This window comes from Pygocentrus nattereri, chromosome 18 (genome assembly GCF_015220715.1).
Source record: "Pygocentrus nattereri isolate fPygNat1 chromosome 18, fPygNat1.pri, whole genome shotgun sequence".
Classification (NCBI taxonomy): domain Eukaryota; kingdom Metazoa; phylum Chordata; class Actinopteri; order Characiformes; family Serrasalmidae; genus Pygocentrus; species Pygocentrus nattereri.
This window is the reverse complement of record NC_051228.1, coordinates 22,605,158-22,631,756: the sequence shown is the minus strand read 5'-3', so window position 1 is coordinate 22,631,756 and position 26,599 is coordinate 22,605,158. Positions and strand designations below refer to the sequence as shown.

Sequence of the window (26,599 nt, the reverse complement as noted above, 5' to 3'; positions counted from 1 at the left end):
GAGTGCGGGATTAAGCCGTGGATTTAATTTATACTATATTACTCTTATTAGAGGAGAGAAGTGATTTTTAACAGAGAAACTATCCATATTTATAGGAATATTTTAGATTAAGATTAGATTAAGTGACCCTTATTAGTCCCACAAAGGGGAAATTTCACCTCCGCATTTAACCCATCCGTGAAGTGAAACACCACGTACACTCTAGTGAGCGCACTTGCCCGGAGCGGTGGGCAGCCCAATCTGCTGCGCCAGGGGAGCAGTTGGGGGTTAGGGGTTTTGCTCAAGGACACCTCAGTCATGTGCTGTCGGTTCTGGGGATCGAACCGGCGACCTTCCGGTCACAAGGCTGGTTCCCTAATCAGCCTTGTGTTCCCTAACTGCCCATGCCCATTTTGAAGCATTATATTTTGGTGTTGTGGGATGCCATTAAGCACGCACTGGTGTAAATCACTGAATAGCCGCTCAGCTAATGCCCGTGTCTGACATCGCATCCAGTACATTGCATAACGCATACTGCATCAATATATCGCGGCTGTTGGAACAAAACCTCTTATCCTCATTATTTTTCCGTTTTTTACATAATTGTCAATTATGTCGATGCAGTGTTTAAAACTGTAAACGTTATCTGGAAAGTGAACAGGGTCGCTGTGAATAACAGTTACTAGTTTATCTGTTTCAGCTCCATTAACGATTACAGAGAAAATGCATTTCGAAACATTTAGAAAATGTTACAGCTCCGCTCACAACATGAAGTAAGACGGAATTTAACACTAACGTTAGCTAACTCGCTAGCACAAGTATCGACGCGTCCCAAACCACACACTTCTGTACTTCACACACTGCACTAATGAGTGCACTTATATTGGTACGTGCGCTGTTTTACACACTATTTAGTGAGCAAGTATGCGGTTTGGGACGTGGGGTATTTTACCGCGATATCTCCTTCATCCAGTGAGCTGCCATGTTTCCTCTTCCGATGCTCCAACGTGGAGGATGTGTTCCCATAGCCAGTTAAGCTCGGCTTCACAAATAGAGACAACTGACCACCTTTTCTGAGTGTAGTTCTCACTAATTTGGTCGTCGATTTTAGTCGACTAAGTCGTATAATCGTGGCACCCCTAGTACTGTACCAGAGAACATGTAGAGATTAAGATTAAGTGACCCTTATTAGTCCCACAACGGGGAAATTTCACCTCCGCATTTAACCCATCTGGGCAGTGAAACACCACATACACACTAGGGGGCAGCAAGCACACTTGCCCGGAGCGGTGGGCAGCCCAATCCGCAGCGCCCGGGGAGCAGTTAGGGGTTAGGTGTCTTGCTCAAGGACACCTCAGTCATGTGCTGTCGGCTCTGGGGATCGAACTGGCGACCTTCCGGTCACGAGGCTGGATCCCTAACCTCCAGCCCACGACTGCCCCAGAAGAGACTTACCACTTTATCTCACTTTATCAATATTATCCGGGTTTCTCAAATGCTAGAGGGTGCTCCAAAACGAATGGGTTAAGATGGAGCATTTAAGCAAAATCATAGTTTTATAAATGCTTTTAACATAAAAATCAATACATTCATCTCCTGAACACTGATCACTATAAAACATTTTAACACCACTATTATATTTTTAAGTGCTTTCGAACTCAAGTTATATGAATTAACAAGGTGCCTCATGTAGGTTCATGACCTCAGTGAGTGCAAACAGCCAATGAGCTGCTCAGTAGCAGTAATGTTAGCATCCTGTTGCCCAAAAGCCATTTGCTGTAGAAAAAAGGAAACACGGTTGAGTTTTCAAGTTTTTTTTATAGTAAAATACATCCTTCAACTTTCTAAAATGAAAGAAAAATTCTGGGCAAGTGATTAGAAAATATTTTAAGTTCTTGTTTTTAGTCAATGAGCTAAACCAGCCATTAGGGGTGTGCTTTGTGTACTTCTGGTGCCATTCCCAAGCCCGGATAAATGGTGAGGGTTGCGTCAGGAAGGGCGTCTGGCGTAAAACTTGTGCCAAAACTATCATGCGGATCACAAATATGATTGCCATACCGGATCGGTCGAGGCCCGGGTTAACAACGACCGCCTCCGGTGCTGTTGACCAGCAGGGTGCCGGTGGAAATTGGACTACTGTAGGTCGAAGACCATCAAAGAGGAGAGGAGGAAGGCGGGTTAGAAGGCAGCGAGAGAGAAGGAAAGGCAGGAGTGGAGGTTAGAGTCGGGACTCTGGACATAGGGACAATGACTGGTAAAGGCAGAAAGCTTGCAGACATGATGGAGAGAAGGAAGGTAGATATTCTGTGTGTCCAGGAGACCAGATGGAAAGGAAGCAAGGCCAGGAACATTGGAGGTGGATTCAAACTGTTCTATCATGGTGTAGAGAGGAAGAGAAATGGAGTAGGGATAATCCTAAAGGAACAGCTTGTGAAAAGTGTTCTGGATGTAAAGAGAGTGTCAGACAGGATCATAAGCCTGAAGTTGGAGGTTGATGGTGTAATTTTGAATGTGGTCAGTTCATATGCACCACAGGTTGGTTGTCAGTTAGAGGAGAAAGAGGAATTTTGGAGTAAGATGGATGAAGTGGTAGATGGTGTCCCTAGAGAGGAGAGATTAGTGATTGGTGCAGACTTCAATGGACATGTTGGTGAAGGGAACAGAGGGGATGAAGAGGTGCTGGGTATGTATGGTGTGAAAGACAGAAATGCGGAAGGTCAGATGGTTGTAGATTTTGCAAAGAGAATGGAAATGACTGTGGTGAACACGTATTTTCAGAAGAGGGAAGAACACAGGGTGACATACAAGAGTGGAGGGAGGTGCACACAGGTGGATTATATCCTTAGCAGGAGAGGCCACCTAAAGGAGATTGGAGATTGTAAAGTGGTACCAGGGGAAAGTGTAGCAAGGCAGCATAGGGTGGTTGTCTGTAGAATGAGATTAGAAACAATGAAGAGGAAGAGAGTGAAGACAGAGCCAAAGATTAGATGGAGGAAGCTGAAGGAGGAGGATGGTTGCAGGCAGTTCAGGGAAAAATTGCATCAGGCCCTTGGGGGCAGTGAGGAGGTACCTGAGGACTAGGAAGCTACAGCTAAGGTGGTGAGAGAAACTGGCAAAAATGTTTTGGGTGTTTTGTCTGGTCAGAGGAAGGAAGACAAGGAAAGTTGGTGGTGGAATGAGGAAGTCCAGGAGAGTATTCAGAAGAAGAAGGCAGCTAAGAAAAAGTGGGATAACCAGAGAGATGAAGGAAGTAGGCAGGAGTAGGCTAGTCGCATAGCGAAAAGAATGGTGGCAAAAGCAAAGGCTCAGGCCTATGATGAGCTGTATGAGAGGCTGGGCAGTAAAGAAGGAGTAAAGGACTTGTATCGTTTGGCTAAAGAGAGAGATAGAGCTGGAAAGGATGTACAGCAGGTTAGGCTGATAAAGGATAGAGAGGGAAATGTACTAGTGAGTGAACAGAGAGTGTTGAGTAGATGGAAGGAGTACTTTGAAGAACTAATGAATGAGGCAAACAAGAGAGAGAGGAGGACAACGGGGGGAGAGATAGTGGATCAGGAAGTGCAGAGAATTAGTAAAGTGGAAGTGAGGGCAGCTTTAAAAAGGATGAAGAATGGAAAGGCAGTTGGTCCAAATGACATACCTGTGGAGGTATGGAGATGTTTAGGAGAGAAGGCAGTGGACTTTTTAACCAGGTTGTTTAACAAAATCCTGAAGAGTGATAGGATGCCTGATGAGTGGAGAAGCCATGTACTGGTTCCCATTTTTAAGAACAAGGGTGATGTCCAGAGCTGCAGTAACTACAGTGGTATAAAGTTGATGAGCCACACCATGAAGGTATGGGAAAGAGTTGTTGAAGCAAGGCTAAGGCGAGAGGTTCAGATCAGTGAGCAGCAGTTTGGTTTCATGCCCAGAAAGAGTACCACAGATGCAGTTTTTGCGTTAAGAATGTTGGTAGAGAAGTACAGAGAAGGTCAGAAGGAGCTACATTGTGTCTTTGTGGATCTAGAGAAGGCATATGATAGGGTGCCAAGAGAGGAACTGTGGTACTGTAAGAGTAAGTCAGGTGTAGCTGAAAAGTATGTTAGGGTGGTGCAGGATATGTATGAGGATAGTGAGACAGTGGTGAGGTGTGCAGTTGGAGTGACAAATGGTTTCAAGGTGAAGGTAGGGTTACATCAGGGATCAGCTTTGAGCCCCTTCTTGTTTGCAATGGTGATGGAAAGGTTGACAGATGAGGTCAGGCAGGAGGCCCAATGAACCATGATGTTTGCAGATGACATTGTAATCTGTGGTGAGAGTAGAGAGCAGGTGGAAGAGAATCTGGAGAGGTGGAGGTTTGCACTGGAGAGGAGAGGAGTGAAGGTCAGTAGAGATAATACGGAATACATGTGTGTGAATGAGAGGGAGGCAGGTGGAAAGGTGAAGATGCAAGGAGTAGAGGTCGTAAAGGTGGATGACTTCAAATATCTTGGGTCAACCATCCAGAGCGATGGACAGTGTAGAAAAGAGGTGAAGAAGAAGGTGCAGGCAGGATGGAGTGGGTGGAGACGGGTGTCAGGGCTGATGTGTGACAGAAGGATAGCAGCAAGAGTGAAAGGGAAGGTTTACAAGACAGTAGTGCGTCCTGCTATGATGTATGGTTTGGAGACTGTGGCTCTGTCTAAAAGACAGGAGGCTGAGCTGGAGGTGGCAGAGATGAAGATGCTAAGATTTTCGTTGGGAGTGACAAGGATGGGACAGTGAAGTTGGAGCAGTTTGGAGATGAAGCCAGAGAGGTCAGATTGAGATGGTTTGGACATGTGTTGAGGAGGAATAGTGGATATATTGGTTAAAGAATGTTGGAGAAGAAGCTGCCGGGTAGAAGGAGAAGAGGTAGACCTCAGAGAAGGTTTATGGATGTAGTGAAGGTGGACATGGAGATGGTTGGTTTGAAAGTAGAGGAGGCAGTGGATAGGGCAAGATGGAGGCAGATGATCCGCTGTGGCGACCCCTAAAGGGAGCAGCCGAAAGAAGAAGAAGAAGTTTTTAGTCAATGAGCTCCATTCACCCTCTTTCATTGAGGGTTCACTGGCGGGCACCATCTGACATTTTACAGCCCTGTTTTTGATATTACGAGAGAAATAGGGAGAGGCCAGGGTTTCCTTAAACTGTCTCTCGTCTGCCTGTGTACTGGAAAATTTAGCCATTGCAGTACATCATCCGGGTTTCTTTAGCATACTGGAGAAATTAGTGTTGGTCACATACTGTACACTACTTACTTTTGGGTAGAATCCGTATGCAAACAGTGTGTAATAGGCAGTTTCAGCCACATGTATTCACATACACTGCACTGTTTTTGTGTAGAAGTCCAATTTACATAACTATATAGTCATGTATACACATATAGTGCCCTATGTAGGGAGTAAAGATCCAATTAGGACGCCATAGTGTTTAAGGGTTGCTAAGAACATTAGGCACTGCCTCTACTTGATTTTGTTTGTTTGGTAAATTCTTTGTTCACAAAGGCACATTTCTAAAAACCTACCCATCCTTTCATAGTCTTTCTATTTTTTTGCTTTTCTGGGTATGAAAAGCCTTAATGCAAAAAAGTAATACGGACATATTTTAGATTTTGAGGTACACTGAAACTCCTTTTTCCTGGTTTTGTTTTAGGTATTGAAATTTACTTTCATTAACTGTCTTAGCACTCCTTAGAATTTTTCCTACTCTTATACCTCATTATTTTATTGGTGTTGTTAGTGTTGCCCTACTGTGGTGATGCCATTTCAACAATTAATAAAAATTATATATTCTTTTTTCTAAATTTCTACATGTCATTCAGAGTGGTTTGATGTGAAATGTTCTGTAAGGAACTGACACTGTTCTGACAGTCAGAGTTCTCCACAGTGGTGGTGATAGAAACCAGACGTCTGAAAATTTAAAGCCTCTAAAAGCTCCTTCACAGAAAGATATTCCATTGTGTACTAATGAATATGCTGCCTGATCCCTGTGACATTGTTTTATGATAGTTTTGTAATAAGCTTTTGGCTTAAAAAGTACCTTTTAATATCCATTCACAGGAGAGAGATTTCTCTACAATTTAAGAAACAGTGTTCACTGAGCGTCATTGAAGGTGAATGTTGCATTAATAATCATTAAAAGGAAATGGACTGTTAATGAAAGACATTCTGAGAGACAACAGAAACACTACAGCATTGAGAAACACTACCATCAGAGACACTTTGCCCACTATACACTCTTAAAAACAATGGTTCGTCAATGGTCTTTAGTAGAGACAGTGCATTGCAAAGACAATTGTTACAAGCTTGACATCATAGCAATTGAAGAACCCTTTTTTGCTGCTGTATAGAACCATTTTCAAATAAGTTATATATAGAACCATTTACAACACATTCTCCATCAATCTGAAGAATGATTTCACCATGCATAGAATTATTTAAACATGGAAGTCATTCTTTGAGTGTTTAGTTTTTATATAGAACCACTGTCATTCCTAAAGAACCATCTTTTTAAGAGTGTAGATAAAAAGAAATAAAAATATTGCCACTGTCTAAAAACAGGTATCTCCAAAAGGCAGCTTTACAGGAGAAGACAAAAACGTTTTTGTACTTTTAATGTAAGTTAATGTAAAGAGGATTTATTCCAAGTAATTTTGGAGCATTTCTATTCTATTCTATTCATGATGACATTTAGACACAATGTAAAGGGCAACTGTTGTGTTGAAATAATGTAGATAAGTACAAATTAACATTAATTCATTAATAAATGGTTCATTTTTTCTTTTTTGGACAGAGACAACATTATGAAATGAAATAAAATAATCTTTCCTGTTTCACAAAGTTCTAAAGCTACAGAGCAAAAATGACTTCAGAGGATATAAAACAATGTATTAAAGAGAATATGGGATGTGGGGGGAGTGGGACTCACCCTAATGTGGGCTAAATTTCTTGAGATATTTCCTAAGATTCTCCTTGGGGACTGTAACTACTCTACTTTTTGATTACTGAGTTGTGTAAGTCCCAGACTTCACTCCTATAGCATTTTGGTGGCTGTAATGTAGCAGCGTTTTGAAGCAGGTACACAACTCACAGTGAGAGCAAGCCAAGTTAAAGTTACACACAGTTACAACAAATTTAACAATCAGAAACATCCACATATATTCCAAATAGTTTATTGTTTGGAAGTTATTCTTATGCACAGATTAATATCATGCTTAATTTGATTAATTTGACACAGCCTTAACTATCATATTTATTTAAAAATGATATATATTTCATATATTCAGTCAGGGAGCTTGTATGTTTAAATATAGAATATCTACATCACTTTAAAAAAACACTGAATTTTTTCCTTTGAGACCACAGATCTGAGATCAGGTTGCTTTTGGGCTGACTGAATGTGTAAGATCACAAAAATAAGCGGAAAGCATGATTTCTATAGTGTCCTATTCACAGTATCAGTGGAGGCAGGCATGGTAATCGAGTTTTAAAAGTCTTTGCTGATTAGAATCTTATCGGCAAATAGTTGAGGATTCCAGTGTGATGTCCTTATCTTTCTTTATAAAATTAGTACAAGATAACAATGAACATTGGTAAATCTGCATGAAGAAATACAAAAATATGATAATTAGCTAAGATTATATTCCTTCAGTCCGCAGGCAATGCACTTTAAATGTCTTTCTAACAACTTCTGTCTAAGTTATAAAACTTTCATTTCACAGTCATCGTTAATAAAGAGAACCCATTTCAACTGTTTCACTGCACATCAAACAATATGCCACATACAGTATGCTGTACTGCACCCAGCAGAGACACAGTAGCATGTGAGCATCATCTTTAGGTAAAATGAGCATTAAATGAGTCTGTGTCACACGACGTAGCCGTATCTGCTGTCATACTTTGTGGCGGTGTAGCTGGTGCTGGTGGATGACGGGTGGTGTTTGTGGGTTTGGCTCAGCTGGCTGTAGGCCACTTTGGATTGGAGGCTTGGGTTGCAGCTGGCTGGACGGCTCTCAGGCGACGGTGCGTCCTCTCTGAAAGAGTCCAGCATACACAGAGTATTAATTACAGGGCTGGGTGGGTAGTTTTACAGTCAGGTGCAAAAGTTTAAACACCCTTTTTGTTGATTGAATTGAAGATGAATTAATTCATCCTCTACAGAGAACACACTTAAATATGACATTAAAGTTTGTATATTGCTGTTGGAACCAAACCTTCTCCATCCTGGTTGTTTTTCAGTTTTTGACATAATTTGAAAAGGCCTGTTGTCCTTTACATTGTGTGTCAATTTCACGATGAATGAACCTAAAGAAACAGCTCAAAATTATTTGGGGAAAAAGTCTGGTTCCATTAACTTACATTAAAAGTAAAGTATGTTTTTTCATTCTAAAGTTATCATGTTGGATATAAGGTTTTGTTCCAATAGCAGCAATATATACATATATATATGTGTGTGTGTGTGTGTGTGTGTGTGTGTGTGTGTGTGTGTGTGTGTGTATACTTTGATCAGAACTCAAAATGCCAGCCAGTACATAACTAGCAAATACAGCTTTAAACAACTGTAAACACATAAAATCATCATATTTTTCATTAAAACACAAAAAAAGGTTTAATTCATTGCAGAAAGTATGTGTTTCAGTAGTGGCAATTCCAATGTCACTACTGTTCCATATTGATTTTCAGACTTTGGGACACAGTAGGAACTAATTGCTCACTATGTTGCCATGAAGGACAGAGATGCAGTCTTACTTCATGCTCTGAAAAGCAGGGGTGTAATATAAGACTCTGCCCAATGACTAAAACTCTTTGTTTTTCAAGTAGTATCATGGAAACATAGGACAGCATTTTTTCAGTGGTTTTTTTTTATTATTATTTAAAACTTAAACTCATGATGAATCTAAATATTTACCATAATCAAAAAGATTTTGTTAAAAAATATACATATGGGAAAAAAGCAAAAAATATTCTGTATTATTTGGGGCTGAAATTTAGGGGTTAAAGTTTAAGACCACCACCTCCCAATAGAAAGTCCCTTATTAATGATGATTTTGTACATATTTAGCTTATTACTATTTCAAACAATGCTCTGGGTTTAAACAGATTATAACACAATCCTTCTGGCCTGAATGCGGCTCTAAATCAGTTGAACAGTGCATGTATAGTTTTGATTTTCAACCTGAATAAAATAGACATCAACAAATGGTATATGTTTGTGCGCTGTTGTGTGGTGCCAATGGCATTTTCTGTTTTTCTGAAAAGTTCATAGACGGCATTATATCATTTTGAAAATTGTGCAGCACCTTTACTGTTTCCATTTCATGGACTCGAAAACCTTTGCAGAACTGGATGTGAACCACACCTATTCAACTTCTAAACACTAGCTGTGGCGTTTGTCTTGTAAGCCAACAGTCCCCACAGTGTGTGCAATATGCAGAACAGGGTCAGTACCTGATCTCATTGGAGAGCTCTTTTTCATAGCGTTTTCGTTCCCATCTAAAGACGAGGAGCCATATGATGATGAGGATGATTATAATGAGCAGTAAGCATCCACACACGGTGCCAGCAATCACCCCAGCTCTGTTAGGAGCTACACATACACAAAGACGCTAGTTATGGTAGAACAGTCTTGATGTAGATGAAGTACTGAATAACTATACTGTACTACAAGCTATAAAATATATATACTATATACTCTTTAACCATATTATAACCATTAAAATCTGTTTGAGTGTGCATGTAGTGTCAGTCAAGGCTGTGTAATATCAGCCCTACAACAGATAAAACATGCTATACAGATACATATAAAAGGTCCTATATGCTCCTTGATGCTGCACTATGCAAGATTTGGGGATTTGGAGACCTCTCTGGCTGAAATGTGCAACATTCAGAAGAACATTGCGCATTTTGCTTCTGACAAATCTGAAGATTGCAAGCGCACTGAAAGAGATTTCAAAGGGAATGCAGGCAAAACTTGGCGAAGGACGCATCTTCAGAGGTGTGAGTGAATTATCTACTGTTGTCATCATATTCTTATTAGCATCATTTTGATTTTGCATTTGAGATCTAAGCACCAAGGCAGACCTTCCTTTTGAGGCTGTGCGTGTGATGTTAACATGTCCAAAAAACTCCCACCAAATCCAACCTACGGAGCCCCACTGGTGACATTTTGTATGAATAACAAATAATACTTGGCCACCACAACTTAGTAAGACATGGGAACAAGATAATTAAGTCATGTCAATGACTCAGTAAGGCATGGGAATGAAATCCTAAAACGTGGCCAGAACTTAGTAAGGTGTGGAAACGAGATCCTAATGAATAAAATTGCAAACGAATCTGGTACAATTACGCCCTAAGTAAAGGTCCTGATGTAGCATAAAGGCTCCCACCCTAGTGACAGCGTTTGTACCCTAAATGGTAGTTGTTTTCTGAGATTGGATTGATAAAAGTTAAATTTTCAATATTTTATAAATATGTCACAGTGTCACAGTGTCAGATGATATTTAAGTATGTATTCATTTTAATTGAATTAAGTTATACTAGGCTAAAAAGAAACTCTAAAAACGCTAGAAATGTGTCACAATCCTGATATATCTATTCCTGGTTGGACTGTTCTGATAAAGTGGCCTCATATAGTTTACCAGGTAGAAAAAATCATTCACAGAAATGACCATTTATTTGAATTTTTAATTTTAATTTATTTGAATGGATTTTTAATTATTCTTTCTGTATACCCTATAACCAATGTAAGGTAAGTACTGTTGGATACCATGAGTAAAAAGCACATAATAACATTATGAATTAAAAAATGCTTGATAACCACTGTTTATACAGGCAACATATTACGGACATAATGCTCATCATCTACCAATCATATAATTAAAAATACTGCCTTAAAGCAATATTACAGTAACACTATAGATCATGTAAAATAATGACAGAGCTTATTGGTGGCGCAGGTCACTCACGCTTTATAGCTTGTAGGTTCAGTCGGCAGCGCTCTTTTCCTACAGCGTTGGCTACCTCACATGAGTAGATCCCAGCCAAGACCACAGAGTGATTGTTGATTAATAATTCTCCCAAAACAGAGTCTGACAACAGAGAAAACCCCAGATGAGATCAACATAAATGTTTAAATTGTCTTATTTAATCTCACAGGGCCCATATCATGGGCAACTGACTTTTCTTTGCTTTTAGAAAATAGAAAAGATTGATGTAGCATTTATACATTGTTAAATGTCAAAACATATCACTTCATATTCACTTCCCAGTCCATACAGTTCATTAATGGAATCCAAGCAGCAAAAAGAACATTTTCTTTACTTTTACTTTTTATGTTTGTATAGAGCCCCACTGGTGACATACTGTATAAATAAAAATAATGTGTGGCCACAACTCAGATGTAGGAATGAGATGATAAACTTAGTAAAACATGGGAAAGAGATCCTAATGCACGGCTACAACTTAGTAAGCTGTGATCTCGTTCCTATGCCTTACTAAGTCATAGCCATGACTTATCATCTCATTCCCACACCTTACTAAGTTGTGACCACGTATTAGGATCTCGTTCACTCACATTAGTAAGGTGTGTATTTTTATTTATACAGGATGGTAGAAGTGGTAGTAGTAGTAGTAGTAGCAGTAGTAGTAGTAATAGAAGTAGTAGTACTGGTAGTTGTAGTAGTAGTAATAGCAGCTGTAGTAGTAGCAGTAGTAGTAGTAGTAGTAGTAATAGTTGTGGTAGTAGTAATAGTAGTAGTAGTAATAGTAGTAGTAATAGTGCAAGTAGTGGTAGTAGTAGCAATAGTGGTAGTAGTAGTAATAATAGTGATAGTAGTAGTAGTAGTAGTAGCAGAAATAGTAGTAGTAGCACCAATAGTAGTGGTAGCAGTAGTAGCAGTAATAGTAGTAGTAGTAGTACTAGTAGTGGTAGTAGCAGCAGCAATAGTAGTAGTAGGAATAGTAGTAGTAGAAGTGGTAGTAGTAGTAATAGCAGTAGTAGTTGTAATAGTAGTGGTAGTAGTAATAGTAGTAGTAGTGGTAGTAGTAGCAATAGTGGTAGTAGTAGTAATAGTAGTGATAGTAGTAGTAGTAGTAGTAGTAGCAGAAATAGTAGTAGTAGTAGCACCAATAGTAGTGGTAGCAGTAGTAGCAGTAATAGTAGTAGTAGTAGTAGTAGTAGTAGTAGTAGTAGTAGTCATATTAGTAGCAGTAATAGTAGTAGCAGCAGTAATAGTAGTAGTAGTAATAGTAGTAGTAGAAGTGGTAGTAGTAGTAATAGTAGTAGTAGTAGTAATAGTTGTGGTAGTAGTAATAGTAGTAGTAGTACTAGTAGTAGTAGTAGCAGCAGTAGTAGTAGTAATAGTTGTGGTAGTAGTAGTAGTAGCAGCAGTAGTAGTAGTAATAGTTGTGGTAGTAGTAGTAGTAGTAGTAGAAGTAGTAATAGTTGTGGTAGTAGTAGTAGTAGTAGTAGTTGTGGTAGTAGTAGTAGTAGTAGTAGCAGTGGTAGTAGTAGTAGTAATAGTTGTGGTAGTAGTAGTAGTAGTATTATTATTATTGAATACAATCTTCATGAAAGTGAACCTGTTCTATATACTCCTTCAAAAACAGTTTAAAATGGTCATAGAACCTTTTTTTTGCTGTGAGTGCAGGTTCTGCAGTTCCAAGTGTAAGAAACTTCCTGAGGGGTCTTTAGAGTTTAAGGTTCACACAGCAAATATTCATACAGTACATATTCACACAGCTTTAACCTGCTCTGCTGCTCATGAATCATGAGTCATTGTAATAATCCATCAGCACTAGAGGTCGCACTCACTCTGCGTGACAGAGGGAGGAATAGGACCCCCGCTCTCTCTCCTCCACTCATACTGAAGTGGTCCGGATCCCTGGTCAGACTTACAGTGCAAGGACACAGGCTGACCAACGGCTTCGTCACCCTCCACCCAGCACTTCGGCGTCGATGGCCTCTCTGACACAAAGAGAAGAGTGGCAAAACCAGACTGTTCAGTTCAGCAACATTCAGAAAATCTCCCGTAGACTGCAGTAGATGAAGGGTAAACTTTAAGAGGAACAGAAGAGTTGTTAAAAGAAAAAAAAGCTCCCTTCAAGAGCTATGCACAAAGTGGAGGACAGATGCAACAACAGTAAAGGAAGACACATGCAGTGTGAGAGATTGGAGACGCTATTAGGTTGCAAGTGAATGCAAGGTGGCTAGTAGCCCAAGAAAAGTAATACAGAAGGAGATTGAATTGTACAAGTGAAATGGGGGAAATGCTGAGTGTGGAAAAGCCAAAAAGAAAAATCAATGTGGTGGGTGTTCAAAAAGGACAGATGAAATAATGGAAACGGCACACGTGATGAATCTAGAGATGCAGAACGTTCTGAGTTTTAGATTTATGCTCTGTAGACTCTGTACTGTGTCCTTCAGGCCTCAAAAGGTGCACAGTAATTTAAGTTATTATTATTGTTGTTGTTAAATTCTCAACATATTTTTATATTAGTTAAAGCATTAGGCTGGTTCATAAGTAATATTAGTTATGTTAAATATAGATATAAGTAGAGAAATGATGATTTGGTTAATAAGGCCAATGTGTGAAAAAGATCAACATGTCAGGTGGAGTTAAGTGACGGAACCTGTCACTTAAAGGGGAATTCCACCAACTATACACACGTTCTGCATAAATAAATGGTAAAGATGTAAACAAAGGCTTCCAGAGTGCTTTGGTATGAAATACTCTGTTCTAGAGAAACATACAGAGTAAGAAGTGCTCACAGGTTTGGTGATAGGAACCAGATGTCCGCCTCTAATAGAAATAGACAACACCACCCCTGGTTCCAGTCACCACCCCTGCCTCTCTTACAATCTTACATCAAACCACTCTGCTGACTGCTTACATCTCAACTATTAAATTATGCAGAAAATAAGAACACAAAATGGTGGACTCCTTAGAGGGCCCATATCTTTTCAGATAAAAGAGGCCTATGAACATGAAACTCACAGTTACATTAACATTTTAAAAACATTCCCTAAATTCACTATTAAAATCTGACAAAATCACATCATTAGCATGTACTATGCACACACATATCTCCACAGCGACAGAGGACTCCATCTGCTTGCAGCTCTATGAGCTAGCAGAGTGGATCTTCTAAGAAGTAACCAGTTTGAAATCTCTTTTTGAGATGTCAGAAAAACTAATGCATCAACAGTAAATATCTCCTGTCTATTTAGCCTCCAGCAGTTTAACCCCTTCCCTTTTTTAATGAAGTTATAACCAGTGCTATAAGTCAAGAATAGGGTCAGTATAATTATAATTAAAACTATTACTAAAACTAAAACCATCAGTTAAAAAATATGTACAGTATCTACTGTAGAACTAAACAAAACTAAAACCAAATAGAATTACTGAGAATAAACCTAGTATTAGTTTTTTTTCAGTGTATGAACGAGAGTTTAAATGTGGAACATTTCCGTGTTTATACTTGGCAGCACCAGATCAACACAGAGCTCATTTACATAATACTCAAAAACATGGAACTTGCTTTGTATTTGTTAAGATAACACAAATCAAATTAATATTACTTGTATTGACTCATTTTCATAAAGTATTGGTATTAAAAGAACACACCCAGGCAAAGTTAATGAAGGAGAATGGATTGTGATTTTTTTAAAAACAAGACATCTACAAGACTTTGGGTGAGGAGAAATTTTTGATGATATGGTTAGCCTGATGCTTCACTATTGCTCCTTCATATGAATAGATTTATTTTTGGAAACACACAATTGAACAAAGTACACGTTCCTCACTAATGATATTTCAAAGAAAAGTCTGTATTTCTGGTTTAGCAGCCTTTTAAAAAGAGCGAGCAGTGCAAAATGTAAAAAGCTGCCAAACTCGTTCCACTGTGTGCTCATTGTTCTGTCTATTCTTTGCCAAAAACAACAGAAAAAAGCACCAAAGATGAAAGAACATGTGCACTGGGACATGCATTAATGACTGGTGCCTGCTTAGTACCATTAGTCCATTATCTACAGGCACTGAAGTGAGTAACTGTGCAATAGCTTGTTCATTAGTTGGACTCTGTATTACCTAAAACCACCAGTGAGACTTTGTGCATGTCCACGCCAGGAGATTTCTTCACTTTGCATTGATATGTTCCAGCATGAGCAGCGTCCACTGAGCTGATTGAGAGAGATGCGTCCCCCTGGGAGGGGTCACTAGCTGCAAAGTCCACCCCTTCCGTTAATGCTGGGTCACCATGGAGATATTTACTTCTACCTGAGTATGATATGATCTGATAGACAAAACAGACAGATCCCAAAAGTGGTTACATGTAATAAAACTGGGTCATAACAGAAATTTTCCTTGCACATTCATCTGAAATTTTCTCAATATGTTGATTTTCTGATATGTTGTTAAAGAGCCAGTATTGTAAAATATATTTCACCTTGAGATCCATTTATTAACAACAGTTAATACATTTTACATATTTTCCAAACCTAAGAGTTAAACTTCAGTGTAACTGTTTTGGGTTAAACTTGAACGTTGAATAGGGAAATATATATATGTATGCTGGTTTTTGTGACATCACAGAAATGCTGAATTCAAATTTGCAGTTTTGTTTTTAACATATGGACAATACATTTTATATTTTTCACCAAACTCTTCCATTAAAGACAAAAGAGCAGGGAAATGTAGTTACCCCATGGTATGAGCCCCTTTAATGCCATTTGGATAAATATTCATGTGTTCAAGCGTTAAACTGATAAATGTTCAATTTAAAGTGAATGTTCAAGTTCAATTATACCTAATATCCTTGGAAATATGTATCCTGAAAAATGAAATGAAAGAAACTGAGGTCTGACTTTTGCACAGAATGTAAGTGGTCATCATAGTGACACTTGGCTTGAACCCAAACCCAGCACTTCTAAAAAAAATAAAAAATAAGCCCCTTTATTTATAGAAGTGAACTCACCAGCTGGTCTTTCTTTGTCGTATCTGGACTGACTAGTGACCACTCGATGTCCAGTTCTCCTATGTCTTCAGGGTCTGGGGTATAGATGCAGTCCACTCTTGCTTGTTCCCCCTGGGCCAGCTGTAAGGTCTGAGGCCCACTGGAGGTCACCCTCATTGCCAGAGTCACTGCACACCATGAGAGGAAGACACAATTCAGTACATACCACAGGTACAGTTTAACAGCACTCTGTTAAAGGACCCAGCTGCCTTTGTTTGCGTAACACTCAAACAGAATATAGAAAATGTACTGCACTTATTCTGAGAGGTTTTACACATAAAAGCCTAGATCTTTCTCAAGGGCTCTGTTTTCATGCAAAGCTTAAAAATTTCAAAGCCATTTTTTTTCTCTCGGAACAAAAAACATGTTCAGTTCTACACATTTTATTCCAGGAAATAGTTTGTTTAGTATATTTTTCACTTCTGATTGAATAACTGCTTTTCTCAGCAAAACCTTCACTGACCAAAGCTGTACATTGTCTTCAACCGTAACAAAACAAACAACTGTCTCGAACATGACATTGTAAAACAGCTACAACCACAGGCGATATGCAGTTATATGCAATAGTTGGGGCACCTCTAGTCAAATTACATATTTTTTACATATTTCTCTAAATTAAGTGAACACATTCTCTGTAGAGAACATATTAGTGCACATTTAATGTACAAATACTGCTTATTTGCTAAATTCAGGATAAAAATTATAACATAAAATGCGACGCCACCACCAATAAGTTACGTTTAGGAAATGCACAGAAGCTGTGTACTAACTTTTGTGCTCTAAAATTTGTTCCATGACTTATTATCACTTACAAACTGAAAAAAACAAAAGTCTTTTGCATACCTATTACATAAACAGTAACTTTCCTGAAAATCTAGCTTTTGTCTGGCTGACATTTGTACATTACAGTAGTATCCCCTTGGTGTAACTTTAGCAAAAGAATATCCAAACAGGGCAATCAAAACATCAAATTATATTCTTTTTATAGCGTATCAAACTCAGGAAGCAGGCGTTCATTATCTTTATTAATGCAGACTCAAATATCATTTGATGCTGTGGCACATTTGGAAATTGTTATGTTGTAATATGGGCTTTTACCATCACTCAGCACTACCATACAGTGAAGAAGAAAAGGGGCAGTTGAGAACATACCTGGACCAAGAGATAGTGTTACCACCATAAGTAAGGCAAGAGAGGGCCAGGAGCACCATGACTGACCACTGGTGGGTCTTTTTATATCCCTGTATAAGATGATAGAAAGAGAAAAGTAGGCAGAGATTTGTTGTAAATTTAAATATGGAGCTTTGGAGCCGTGCTGTAGAAGAACTATATTCACTCAGAGTCTTTCAATGGATTGCTCTTTAACCTCTGAAAATCCCAGGCTTATTACATACTAATACTAAGGCATATTTTTCAGTAACTACAGGGACTTAAGTGCAAACTGATTGAGCTGTTCTTAAGTTACAGAATTGTGTAATAAAACTTTGGGGCTGCTGGTAGGCCCAGGTCATTTAAAGGAATAAATCACATAAAATCCTGAAAATACCCCAAATATAGTTGATCAGCCAAGACATATTTGACGTTCAAGTTTGCTTCTTAATGTTTCCACTGGAGGTACAAGGCTAATGTTGCTCACCAAATGTTCAAACGTATACAGTTCCCAACTGACCAGGATGCACGCACTGAACTTAAACAGGGATTTTATAACATCACATGGTTTCTAAATGCACTCAGAATTGACCTCAAGCTCAGCTCATTCCTCCAACCAAAAATGAATGCTTTAAAAATGAAAGTCATAAAGATGACTTATTTTCTCAATTTTGTAACTTGAAATACTGTTGAAATAATGTATTTTTTCCTCAAAATAATGTGGAAATAATCATGTCCTATGTCCAAAAATAAAACTCTTTCTCAAACACACCTTTCCTCTGCAAAACGTTCAAAAACCAAAGCTCATTATCCTCGAAGCGCAAACAGCTGTTCCTAAGGACACAGGACACTTTGACGTGGCTAAAACCCTACAGGTCATACACAGTCAGACTTATTATATACTCAAAGACTAAACATTTGTCAACTAATAAGTAACAATTTGAACCTAAAACAGAAGGATAAACTAGGCTTCCATACTAAAAGCATGTGAGGTTTTAGAGGTTGTTGTGCTATTACAAAGCTGTGTCTATGTTCATTTGCATGGAAGTTCTTAGTAGATATCACACTTAAATAGTGGCCCACACCAGCACAAAGTGTTAGACCATCTGAAATAAATGCCTCTCTTAGTAAACCTGCCTCATTGAGTTCCATTATATTAGCCTTGTAGCTGCAGTGCAACACTAAAGGAGGAAAGTTGGAGCACCAAACATATCTTGGCTAATCAACTACAACTGAGACAAGTGAAATGAGTTTTTTCAGTGAACCATTCTTCTAAAGATCCATGTTTGTAAGTGAGACATGCGACTGTAAAGATCATTTTGAAAGTTTAAAGAACTTTCACATTATGTAAAGTTTTCATACTGATGAAAGATTTTTCCAAGGACTATGTACAAGCCAAAAACCCTGTAGGATGATTTTTAAGACTATGAGTGCAGGAGTTTCTGCGCAGCAATATGATTTGAATTTATGCTTGGGTGTTCTTTTGTGTGAGACTTCATCCCACTCAATCGCTCGGGGATCTCAAGACAAACGCTTTTGCCTGGCAAAGCGGAGAAACCAGAAAAAAAGAGAAAGAATTCATTTTCCAACAATATCCAGAAACACAGTGAGTCAGTGTGTGTGCTGATGATTAGACAAAATGCCTGTCCAAGCACATTTCCATCGAGATGGAGATCCCACATTAGTTTGAGGTCCAACTATTAAAACACAATTACAGCAGAGACACACAAAGAGCCTCTATCAGCTGGGTGAGTGCTCGCACTTCAAACTGTATGAGCAATGTCTTGTTATGAAACAAATTCACTGAGATCTTATCAGGTTTCTGCAGCTTTTCTGTACAAAAAAGTGCCAAAAAGAGTTCTTTGGAGTGATGCCATAGAAGAAGAACTCTCATTCCCCTGAAGAACATTTCAGTTCATGGTCCTTTAAAGAACTATTTTGATATGCGCAAGTGTTGTAAGTTTAAAGAACCTTCACATGATGTAAAGTCTATCAGCCTAGAACTGTACAAAACTGGACAAAGGTTTGAATGCAGCACATTTTCTTAATCTTTAGAATTGGAAGTGGAATCATTCTATCATCCTAACTATAATTTCTTATTAAAGCATTTCAGCCAATCAGCTGGGTTGTGTCAAGGGAGGGCAAAATCTAAAGAACCTTATTTGGTAAGAGACCAATATTTGTGCCTGGAATAATTGCATATAAATTCATTTACTTGATGTCTTCATTATTCTAAAACATTTCTACAATTGATGCCTCTCAACATTTGACTAGCTCAAGAACCTTGAACTTAACATTTCACCTGAAATTAACATCAAAGTAAACACAACTCATCAAAAATTCTCCTTTTGACATCAAAATATAATAACTTTTCCCAGTCTATAAAACGCTTTGTGATTTTTGATGTCACTGCGCAACAGCAGGCATTTTACCTCCTCCTCCCACCATCCAACTATCATCGAGAGAAAACACTCAGCTAGCTCAGAGACCCTGCCTGAAATGAGGTTTGATTTCCCCTTCACATTGACTAAGAATGCAGCATGGTCACTTACACGACGTGCCTTATTCTCCTCCATTATTTTCCTATAAAACAATTTTATAAATACATGACATTGATCACATTATCCTACAATACCTCCTTTACATGAATAGATTTTCAGTGCATCAAAATAAAATTCATTTTAGGCACTCATGCCTCCCACTGTCAGGTGGTATGACCATCCAACCACATATGCAGACATATAAAGTTGTATAAGACGTATGAAGTTATATTTAGTTACATAAAATTCTAAATACATGGGTTTGACATGATTTTCTGTTTGAATCCTGTAAAATCAGAACAGGTTTGAAATAGGGTGACTTTAAATGTGTTATTTCAAAACATTTGTCTGTTCAATAAAAGACTTTTATTCTCATGTGTTTTAAGAAAGAGTGGGCAGGGTATTGTATCACAAAGAAGATGACCTTCATGGTATAATGCCAAGTCAATAGCCCTTTCACATATATTGAAAATAACTGTTTTCATTTTAACCCCTGCAGGCCTCTTAGAGGCCATTATTGTATGTTACTTTTCTGAATTAAATTATGGGACATTCAGGATTTCCTCAAGATACACAGTAGAGTCAGGATCTGGTTCATAATGGAAGCCTTGAATCCAAACTGGCAACCAGCTCAAAAACACTCAGGAAAACTCAACAGCCTAGCCTGCTCTCAGCTGACAACGAAAGCACCCACTTACTTTTTTCTTATCTTAAAAAAACCACCACCCTCCTATTCAGGCTCTTTTAGAATAAAGATCCCTGTTTGGCCCACTTAAACCAGAATAACCATTTCTTTCTTTTTTATTGAATAACCTACATGTGGCGTGGCTATACAGCAATGTAATATAAAATAGTTAAACAGTTTAACTGTGACTAAATTTTCTTTTAAAATTCTAATTCAATCAAAAATATTCTAATCCAAGGCTGAACCGAGGGACCTCCAACACTCAAATTGCATGGTCAGACTGGCTCAGTGGAACAAATTAGGTGTTATGACCCCTGGAAAACAGTGACATTGTGTTATTATTATAGTAACATTTATTTATTTAAAAAATAAAAGTTAATCAGTACTGTGCAAAAGTCAGAGACCACCCTTCTATCTATGTAATTTCTAGTCAAAATGTCCATTAAATAAATAAAAAAAAAGCTTTTATTCTTCTGATTGGAAATAAGATAATCCATTTGCTGCTGATGTTCTCAAAACAATGGACTCACTAGGGTAGTATCTCTGAATGTGTTTGATTGAAGCAGAAAATGCAACCAACTTCTAGGAGTGAACTTTGGAGGTGTGGAAAAATATCCCTTCAGATTTGTTGGAGAAACTGAAAGCAAGACTCTTGAAAAGAACGGAATCTGTGAGAACAGCTTGTACTTCATGGACACTTTGACTGAAAATTACATGATGAATGAAAGGTGGTCTACTGCATAAGGACAACATTTTTCATGGGTTTCCAAAGGCTAGTTTATATAAGGTCATCAAATAATTCAAAAACACATCTGAGTCTTTCCTTTTTCTTACAAGATGTTTCAATTATCATGTTGAAAGCGCTATTTGTCCTTGATCTAGCAGTAAAAAAGCAGAAGGAGAGCACTGCTGATCTACTGTGTGTATTCTGGGCAGTGATGAAGTCACTGGTCTTTTTTCCTGCGTACTTTCATTCCGATAACTGGGATGGTGTGAAAGGCATGGCTACACAGTTATCACACAAGAATCCAAACACATACAAAACTCTCACACAACATATAGAGATATCATCTGAATGCAAATACGACCATCAGCCCGGATGCAAATAATGAACCACAGGCCGAAACTGGTTGTTGCACCACAGCAAAAACAAGTTACCTGCTCATGCTTGCGACAGCTTGACTCGAAGCCACTAGGTTTAAGCCCGACAAGTGAAGCCTCTGGTCATGCTGCTTTCCTGCAGTGACACATCAAAAACGCACCTTTTATCACTCGCTCCCATTTCAGCACAGCCCACTCCTTTCAGCTCTGATTACAGCCGTGGGGCCTCTGGTACACACAAACCTATCATGTATCCCTCAGTTTAAAAAACAGCAGAGGAAAAAAAAAGTGTTTTACTTCCTTTTAAATTCACAAACAGGTTGCCTTCCAGCTCAGCTACAGGTTGTGCTGGGCATGAATAATTTATGAGGCAAAGTGCTTACAGTGGTTGCTCAGGAGCGCAATAAAACGTCAAAACATTTTAATTGGGAACACAGGCTGGTGTTGTAAATATCCCCCACTAAATTTTAAGACATAAATGCATTAGCATGATTAAAGGACTCCCACCTGAAAGAGCTGCGCTGGTCTTGTATCAGAATCCCCTAAAGAGCTCTGTGAGAGGGGTAGAAGAGCGTGTTGCGTGTAGTTCGGGATAGAAATGGTGCCATGGTGACAGGCCATGCTCTTCTGGGACAGGTCTCAGGTGACTAAGAGCTGTTGCTCCACCCAGGATAACAAAGGGGCGGGATGAACTCTGTGTAATCAGAGGAAAAGAGACAAAGCTTTCAACAAAACTGGCCTGTTTTTTGGATGTATAGCAGAACAATGCTGTGCAAAAGTCAGAGACCCCACTTCATTGACTTTATTTCAACTCAGAATGAAAGACCTGTCAGCAAAATGGTCCCATCAGATAAACTATACTTTCACCTGTGAGAGAGAGGAGAAAATCATGACCTGAAAACATCCGCAGTTGTTTCTGTGCAGACAACTCAGTGCTATGAGTCTGAAAGGATGTGTAGCTGTCAAGAAGCCTCACTAAGAAAAGGAGACAGACACATCAAACAAAGAAGCTGGACAATGGACTGTGCAGACTGCAACATCATTGAATGTGTTTGATTGCCCAACTTCTAAGACTGAACTGTGGAGGTGTGTAAAAACGTGTACATATATTGACATAATATGGAATTTGATCAAGGGCAAGACCATAGACACACACACTATACATATACACTTTTACATACAACATTGTGTGTATGTATAAATGATTTCTCTTTATGAGATCATCATGTATCATTCAGAATCTACTACAAGCCTACAGTCCACATATACAGCCTAGGGAATAGGTTTTATCATCTCATAACATTCTTATGTAATGAGAAGTGTTAGGCATTTGAGATGAATCCACTTGACAAGATCATTTCTGCAGTGTATTGCCCAGCATAACATGAATCATCCATCCATCCATCCATTTTCTAAGCCGCTTCTCCGTCAGGGCCGCGGGATAACATGAATCAGCAAAAAGGAAACCTCTGTAATAATGGGAACATCATAGAACATTACAGGGTTTTTCAGGTGCTGAAACTGACATGTTTTGAGAGTGTATAGCCTGATGTGTGACATGATCTTACACATGCATTCCATTGGAGAATGTTGCGCTAAAAATCAGCCAGACAATATCTATTTTCATGTTGTATGAATGTTCTGCCCTTGCAGAAATGGTGGAGCCTGAAATGTTTGACCTGAGCGGAGTTCACCGACGCTAATAAGCAGATTACGCAACTACAATAGTTCATTCTATTAAAGATGTTTTTCTCTACTGTTTCTCAAAGCTGTATCCTCTCAGTCAGGAGAGGACAAGGACACCTCAACGATGAAGACTTCGAAATATTCATCCTGGGAGATACCCTGAAAACAGAACTCTGAAAAAATGTTTTATACAACAGACTCAGCTAAAAAGGTCAAGGCTGAAGAATGCAGCATGTTTTATGTCCGCTGTAAGTTTAATGGCCCTCAGTTGAGTTGCATTTATTTCAGATCCATTACAAGTTTACCACAATCTTCAGTTTCCCTGAATTAGTGACCTAAATGTCATTGTGTCCTCGAAATTCTATAAATAATCAACAAAACCATTTGTAGTAAAAAGGAGTGGCCTCAAATCCTACAAGGTGTAATGATTACATTTTATTAAATATCACTATTGACCTGCTAAACATACAGGCATAAAACCACAAGTCATTCTCCAAGCCTACTACAGTGTATACATTCTAATGATTATTTGTCACATACAACGGATCATTTGTAAACGAACCTTTTATCTCATATTATTCATCAGAATGTAACCAAGGGAAATGTGGGGGAACTGAAAAGCTGAAATATTGCACAGAAATGTAAGAGTCAACAGCATATCAAGCTGAAATTCAAATCATACACCAAAGTTGAAGGCAGGTTGACAACCTAGTATCATGCAATAAAACGACTGTCAACATGGGGACAAATAGCATGTTTTGATGTTTTTGTTGAAGTGGAAATAAAAACACTCTGAAATGTAGCCTGTGCCATTAATGTCTAAATAGCTGGCAACACAAGTGAGTCCACCTCACAGCGAACCATGTCCAAATTGTGCTCAAAGTGTCAATATTTTGTGAGACCACCTTTATTATCTAGCACTGCCTTAACGCTCTTGGGTATGGAATTCACCAGAGCTGCACAGGTTGCTACTGGAATCCTCTTCCACTGCTCCATGATGACATCATGGAGCTGGTGCACGTTAGACACCTTGCGCTCCTCCACCTTTCGCTTGAGGATGCCCTACAGGAGCTCAATTTGGTTTAAATCTGGAGACATACTTGGCCAGTCCATCGCCTTTACCTTCAGCTTCCTCAGCAAGACAGTTGCCATCTTGGAGGTTTGTTTGGGATCATTATCACGTTGGAAAACTGCCGTGTGGCACAGTTTCTGAAGGCAGGGGATCATGCTCTGCTTTAGAATGTCACAGCACATGTTGGAATTCATGTTTCCCTCAATGAACCGCAGCTCCCCAGTGACGGCAGCACTCCTGCAGCTTTCATGAGTCATGATGCTTTCACCACCATGCTTGACTGTAGGCAAGAGACAGTTGTCTTGGTACTCCTCACCTGGGCACTGGCTTGTCTTAAGCAAACTATTTGCTGGCTTTCTTGTGCATCAGGCTTCTTTCTGGGACGATGGCCATGCAGACCGAGTTGAGCGGTGTATGGTCTGTGCACTGACAGGCTGACCTCCCACTTTTTAACCTCTGCAGCAATGTTGGCAGCACTCATACGTCTATTCTATAATTCTATAGTAGTCTTTAATTTATCTTGGGCTTAAGATAGGCTCCCCTTTTACAGTCCAATAAAATTAATAGTAAAAAATAGAATAATAATCGCAATGTATTATTAAGAAATAGATTTGACTTGATTTACCCCAGATCAGACAAAACAAACTGAACGCGCCTGTCCGCTGCGCGCACTTTTTAGACGATCCCTTAACGGTAAAACGCCTGTAATTTGTTCTTTGGTTTTCTCGAGTGAGAGAAAATGTGGCGATGATCACGGTGGGATGTTTAGTTCGAGAAAACTCGAATACTCAGCGAATGGCCAGTACTATAACCCGTTGTAGCTGAGAGATAAAAGCTTATGGTCCAGACGAACTTTCACCCCGAGTTTATCGCGGTGGCAACTTAAAAGCCACGAGCAAAATCAGCCGAGAGTTCAGCAGAGGGTTACAGTCTGCAGCTGGTCCTCAAACCGAGCGGGTCCTTCAGCGATGTGTGAGGAAAAGTGTGATGTGGTGGTGGTGGGCGCAGGACTGTCAGGTCTCAGTGCAGCTCAACTACTCAAGAAGAGAAACGACAAGCTGAAAGTGCTGGTTTTGGAGGCCAAAGGTGCGAGAACACGACGCTTCTGACGAGGGTAGCATGCGAATAAAAGTACAGGTGAAACCTCTTGTACTTTGAGCTTTTAGTGATGATGTATTTTTCAATGTTTGCTCGCTACAGGACGTGTAGGGGGGCGGACCTTAGCTCAGCAGTTGCCAGCAGCCCACGGCGTTGACACCTGGGACATGGGAGGGCAGTGGGTGGGCAGGTAAGTTGGCGCTGGATCACAGTGGGCTGCACTAGTGGCTTCGCCTACTGACTCTATAATAGAGCTGCTTCCACTGTAAATCGTATACTGTTAGTTTGAAGAGCTTTGCAGAACGTGCTACAGAAATAGTGTGCATACCATAAAATTAGTATAGATAGACGTAGTTTTGTGCAGTTACATGTACAGCTTTGAGCACATTACATACACTATATGGACTAAAGTGTTGGGACACCTACACAGTACACCCACTGAAGTGTTTATGACATCCCATTCTAGATCCATAGGCATTAATATAGAGTTGGTCCACCTTTGCAGCTACGACAGCGTCCACTCTTCTGGGAAGCTTAAAGAGTTTGGAGTGTGTTTTCACCCAGAAGAGCATTTGTGAGGTCAGGCACTGATGTTGGACGAGAAAGTCTGACTTGCAATCTCCATTCTAGTTCATCCCAAAGGTGTTTGATGGGGTTGAGGTCAGGGCTCTGTGCAGGCCAGTCATGTTCTTTCACACCAAACTCACCCATGGTCCTTGCTTTGTGCACTGGGGCTCAGTCATGCTGGAACTGAAAAGGGTCTTCCCCAAACTGTTCCCAAAAAATTCAAAGCATACATTTGTCCAAAATGTTTTGGTATGTTGAAGCATTAAGATTTCCCTTCGCTTAAACAGAGGGGTCTAGGCCACCCCTGAAAAATAGCCTCATAGCATTATCACTCCTCTACCAAACTTTACAGTTGGCACAATGCAGTCGGATAGGTAACGTTCTCTTGGCATTCGCCAAACCCAGACTCGTTCATCAGACCGCCAGATAGAGAAACATCATTCATTACTCCACAGAATATGTTTCCACTGCTCCAGAGTCTAGTGGTGGCTTGGCATTCTGCACTTTGATCTTAGGCATGTGTGTAGCTGCTTGGCCATGGAGACATTCTGTGAATCTCCTAATGCACAGTTTTTGTGCTGATGTCATTTCCAGAGGCAATTTGGAGTTATTTAGAGAGTGACTCAGCAGAGAATATGCACCGTGTGCTTCAGCAGCCCCGCTCCGTGAGTTTTTGCTTGGTCTACTGCTTCATGGCTAAGCTGTTGTT

General features: G+C 39.4%; 2 protein-coding genes across 3 annotated transcripts in view; one reads left to right on the top strand and one right to left on the bottom strand.

Moving 5' to 3' along the window:
• Positions 1 to 7,193: 7,193 nt before the first annotated feature.
• Positions 7,194 to 22,060, bottom strand: vsig8a (V-set and immunoglobulin domain containing 8a). 2 transcript variants are annotated; one of them, XM_017708129.1, is made up of 9 exons: positions 21,975 to 22,060; positions 21,525 to 21,603; positions 17,145 to 17,233; positions 15,954 to 16,120; positions 15,068 to 15,272; positions 12,793 to 12,945; positions 10,946 to 11,068; positions 9,426 to 9,564; positions 7,194 to 8,011 (listed from the first exon to the last, which is right to left on the bottom strand). In XM_017708129.1, exons 2-9 carry the CDS (start codon positions 21,530 to 21,532, stop codon positions 7,846 to 7,848), a joined length of 1,050 nt encoding a protein of 349 aa, XP_017563618.1. In that variant the 5' UTR covers positions 21,533 to 21,603; positions 21,975 to 22,060; the 3' UTR covers positions 7,194 to 7,845. The 2 variants fall into 2 exon arrangements, with proteins under 2 accessions (XP_017563618.1, XP_017563619.1); XM_017708130.1 differs by having other exon boundaries at positions 12,877 to 12,945.
• Positions 22,061 to 24,946: 2,886 nt separating this feature from the next.
• The window catches only part of si:ch211-127i16.2 (probable flavin-containing monoamine oxidase A), an 84,159-nt gene continuing 82,506 nt past the window's right edge, over positions 24,947 to 26,599 (top strand). The window contains exons 1-2 of the mRNA XM_017708127.2: positions 24,947 to 25,311; positions 25,426 to 25,513. Coding sequence (XP_017563616.1) covers positions 25,194 to 25,311; positions 25,426 to 25,513 — 206 coding nt within the window. The 5' untranslated portion in view covers positions 24,947 to 25,193. The remainder of the gene's footprint in view (positions 25,312 to 25,425; positions 25,514 to 26,599) is intronic.

Bases quoted from the DNA above. Each gene is read 5' to 3' on its own strand.
- vsig8a (XM_017708129.1), bottom strand. The intron at 12,946-15,067 runs GTAATACAGAGT...TCTTTGTGTCAG, and splicing joins AGTCTCACTGGTGGTTTTAG to AGAGGCCATCGACGCCGAAG. The intron at 11,069-12,792 runs GTGAGTGCGACC...CTCTGTTGTCAG, and splicing joins TCCTCCCTCTGTCACGCAGA to ACTCTGTTTTGGGAGAATTA.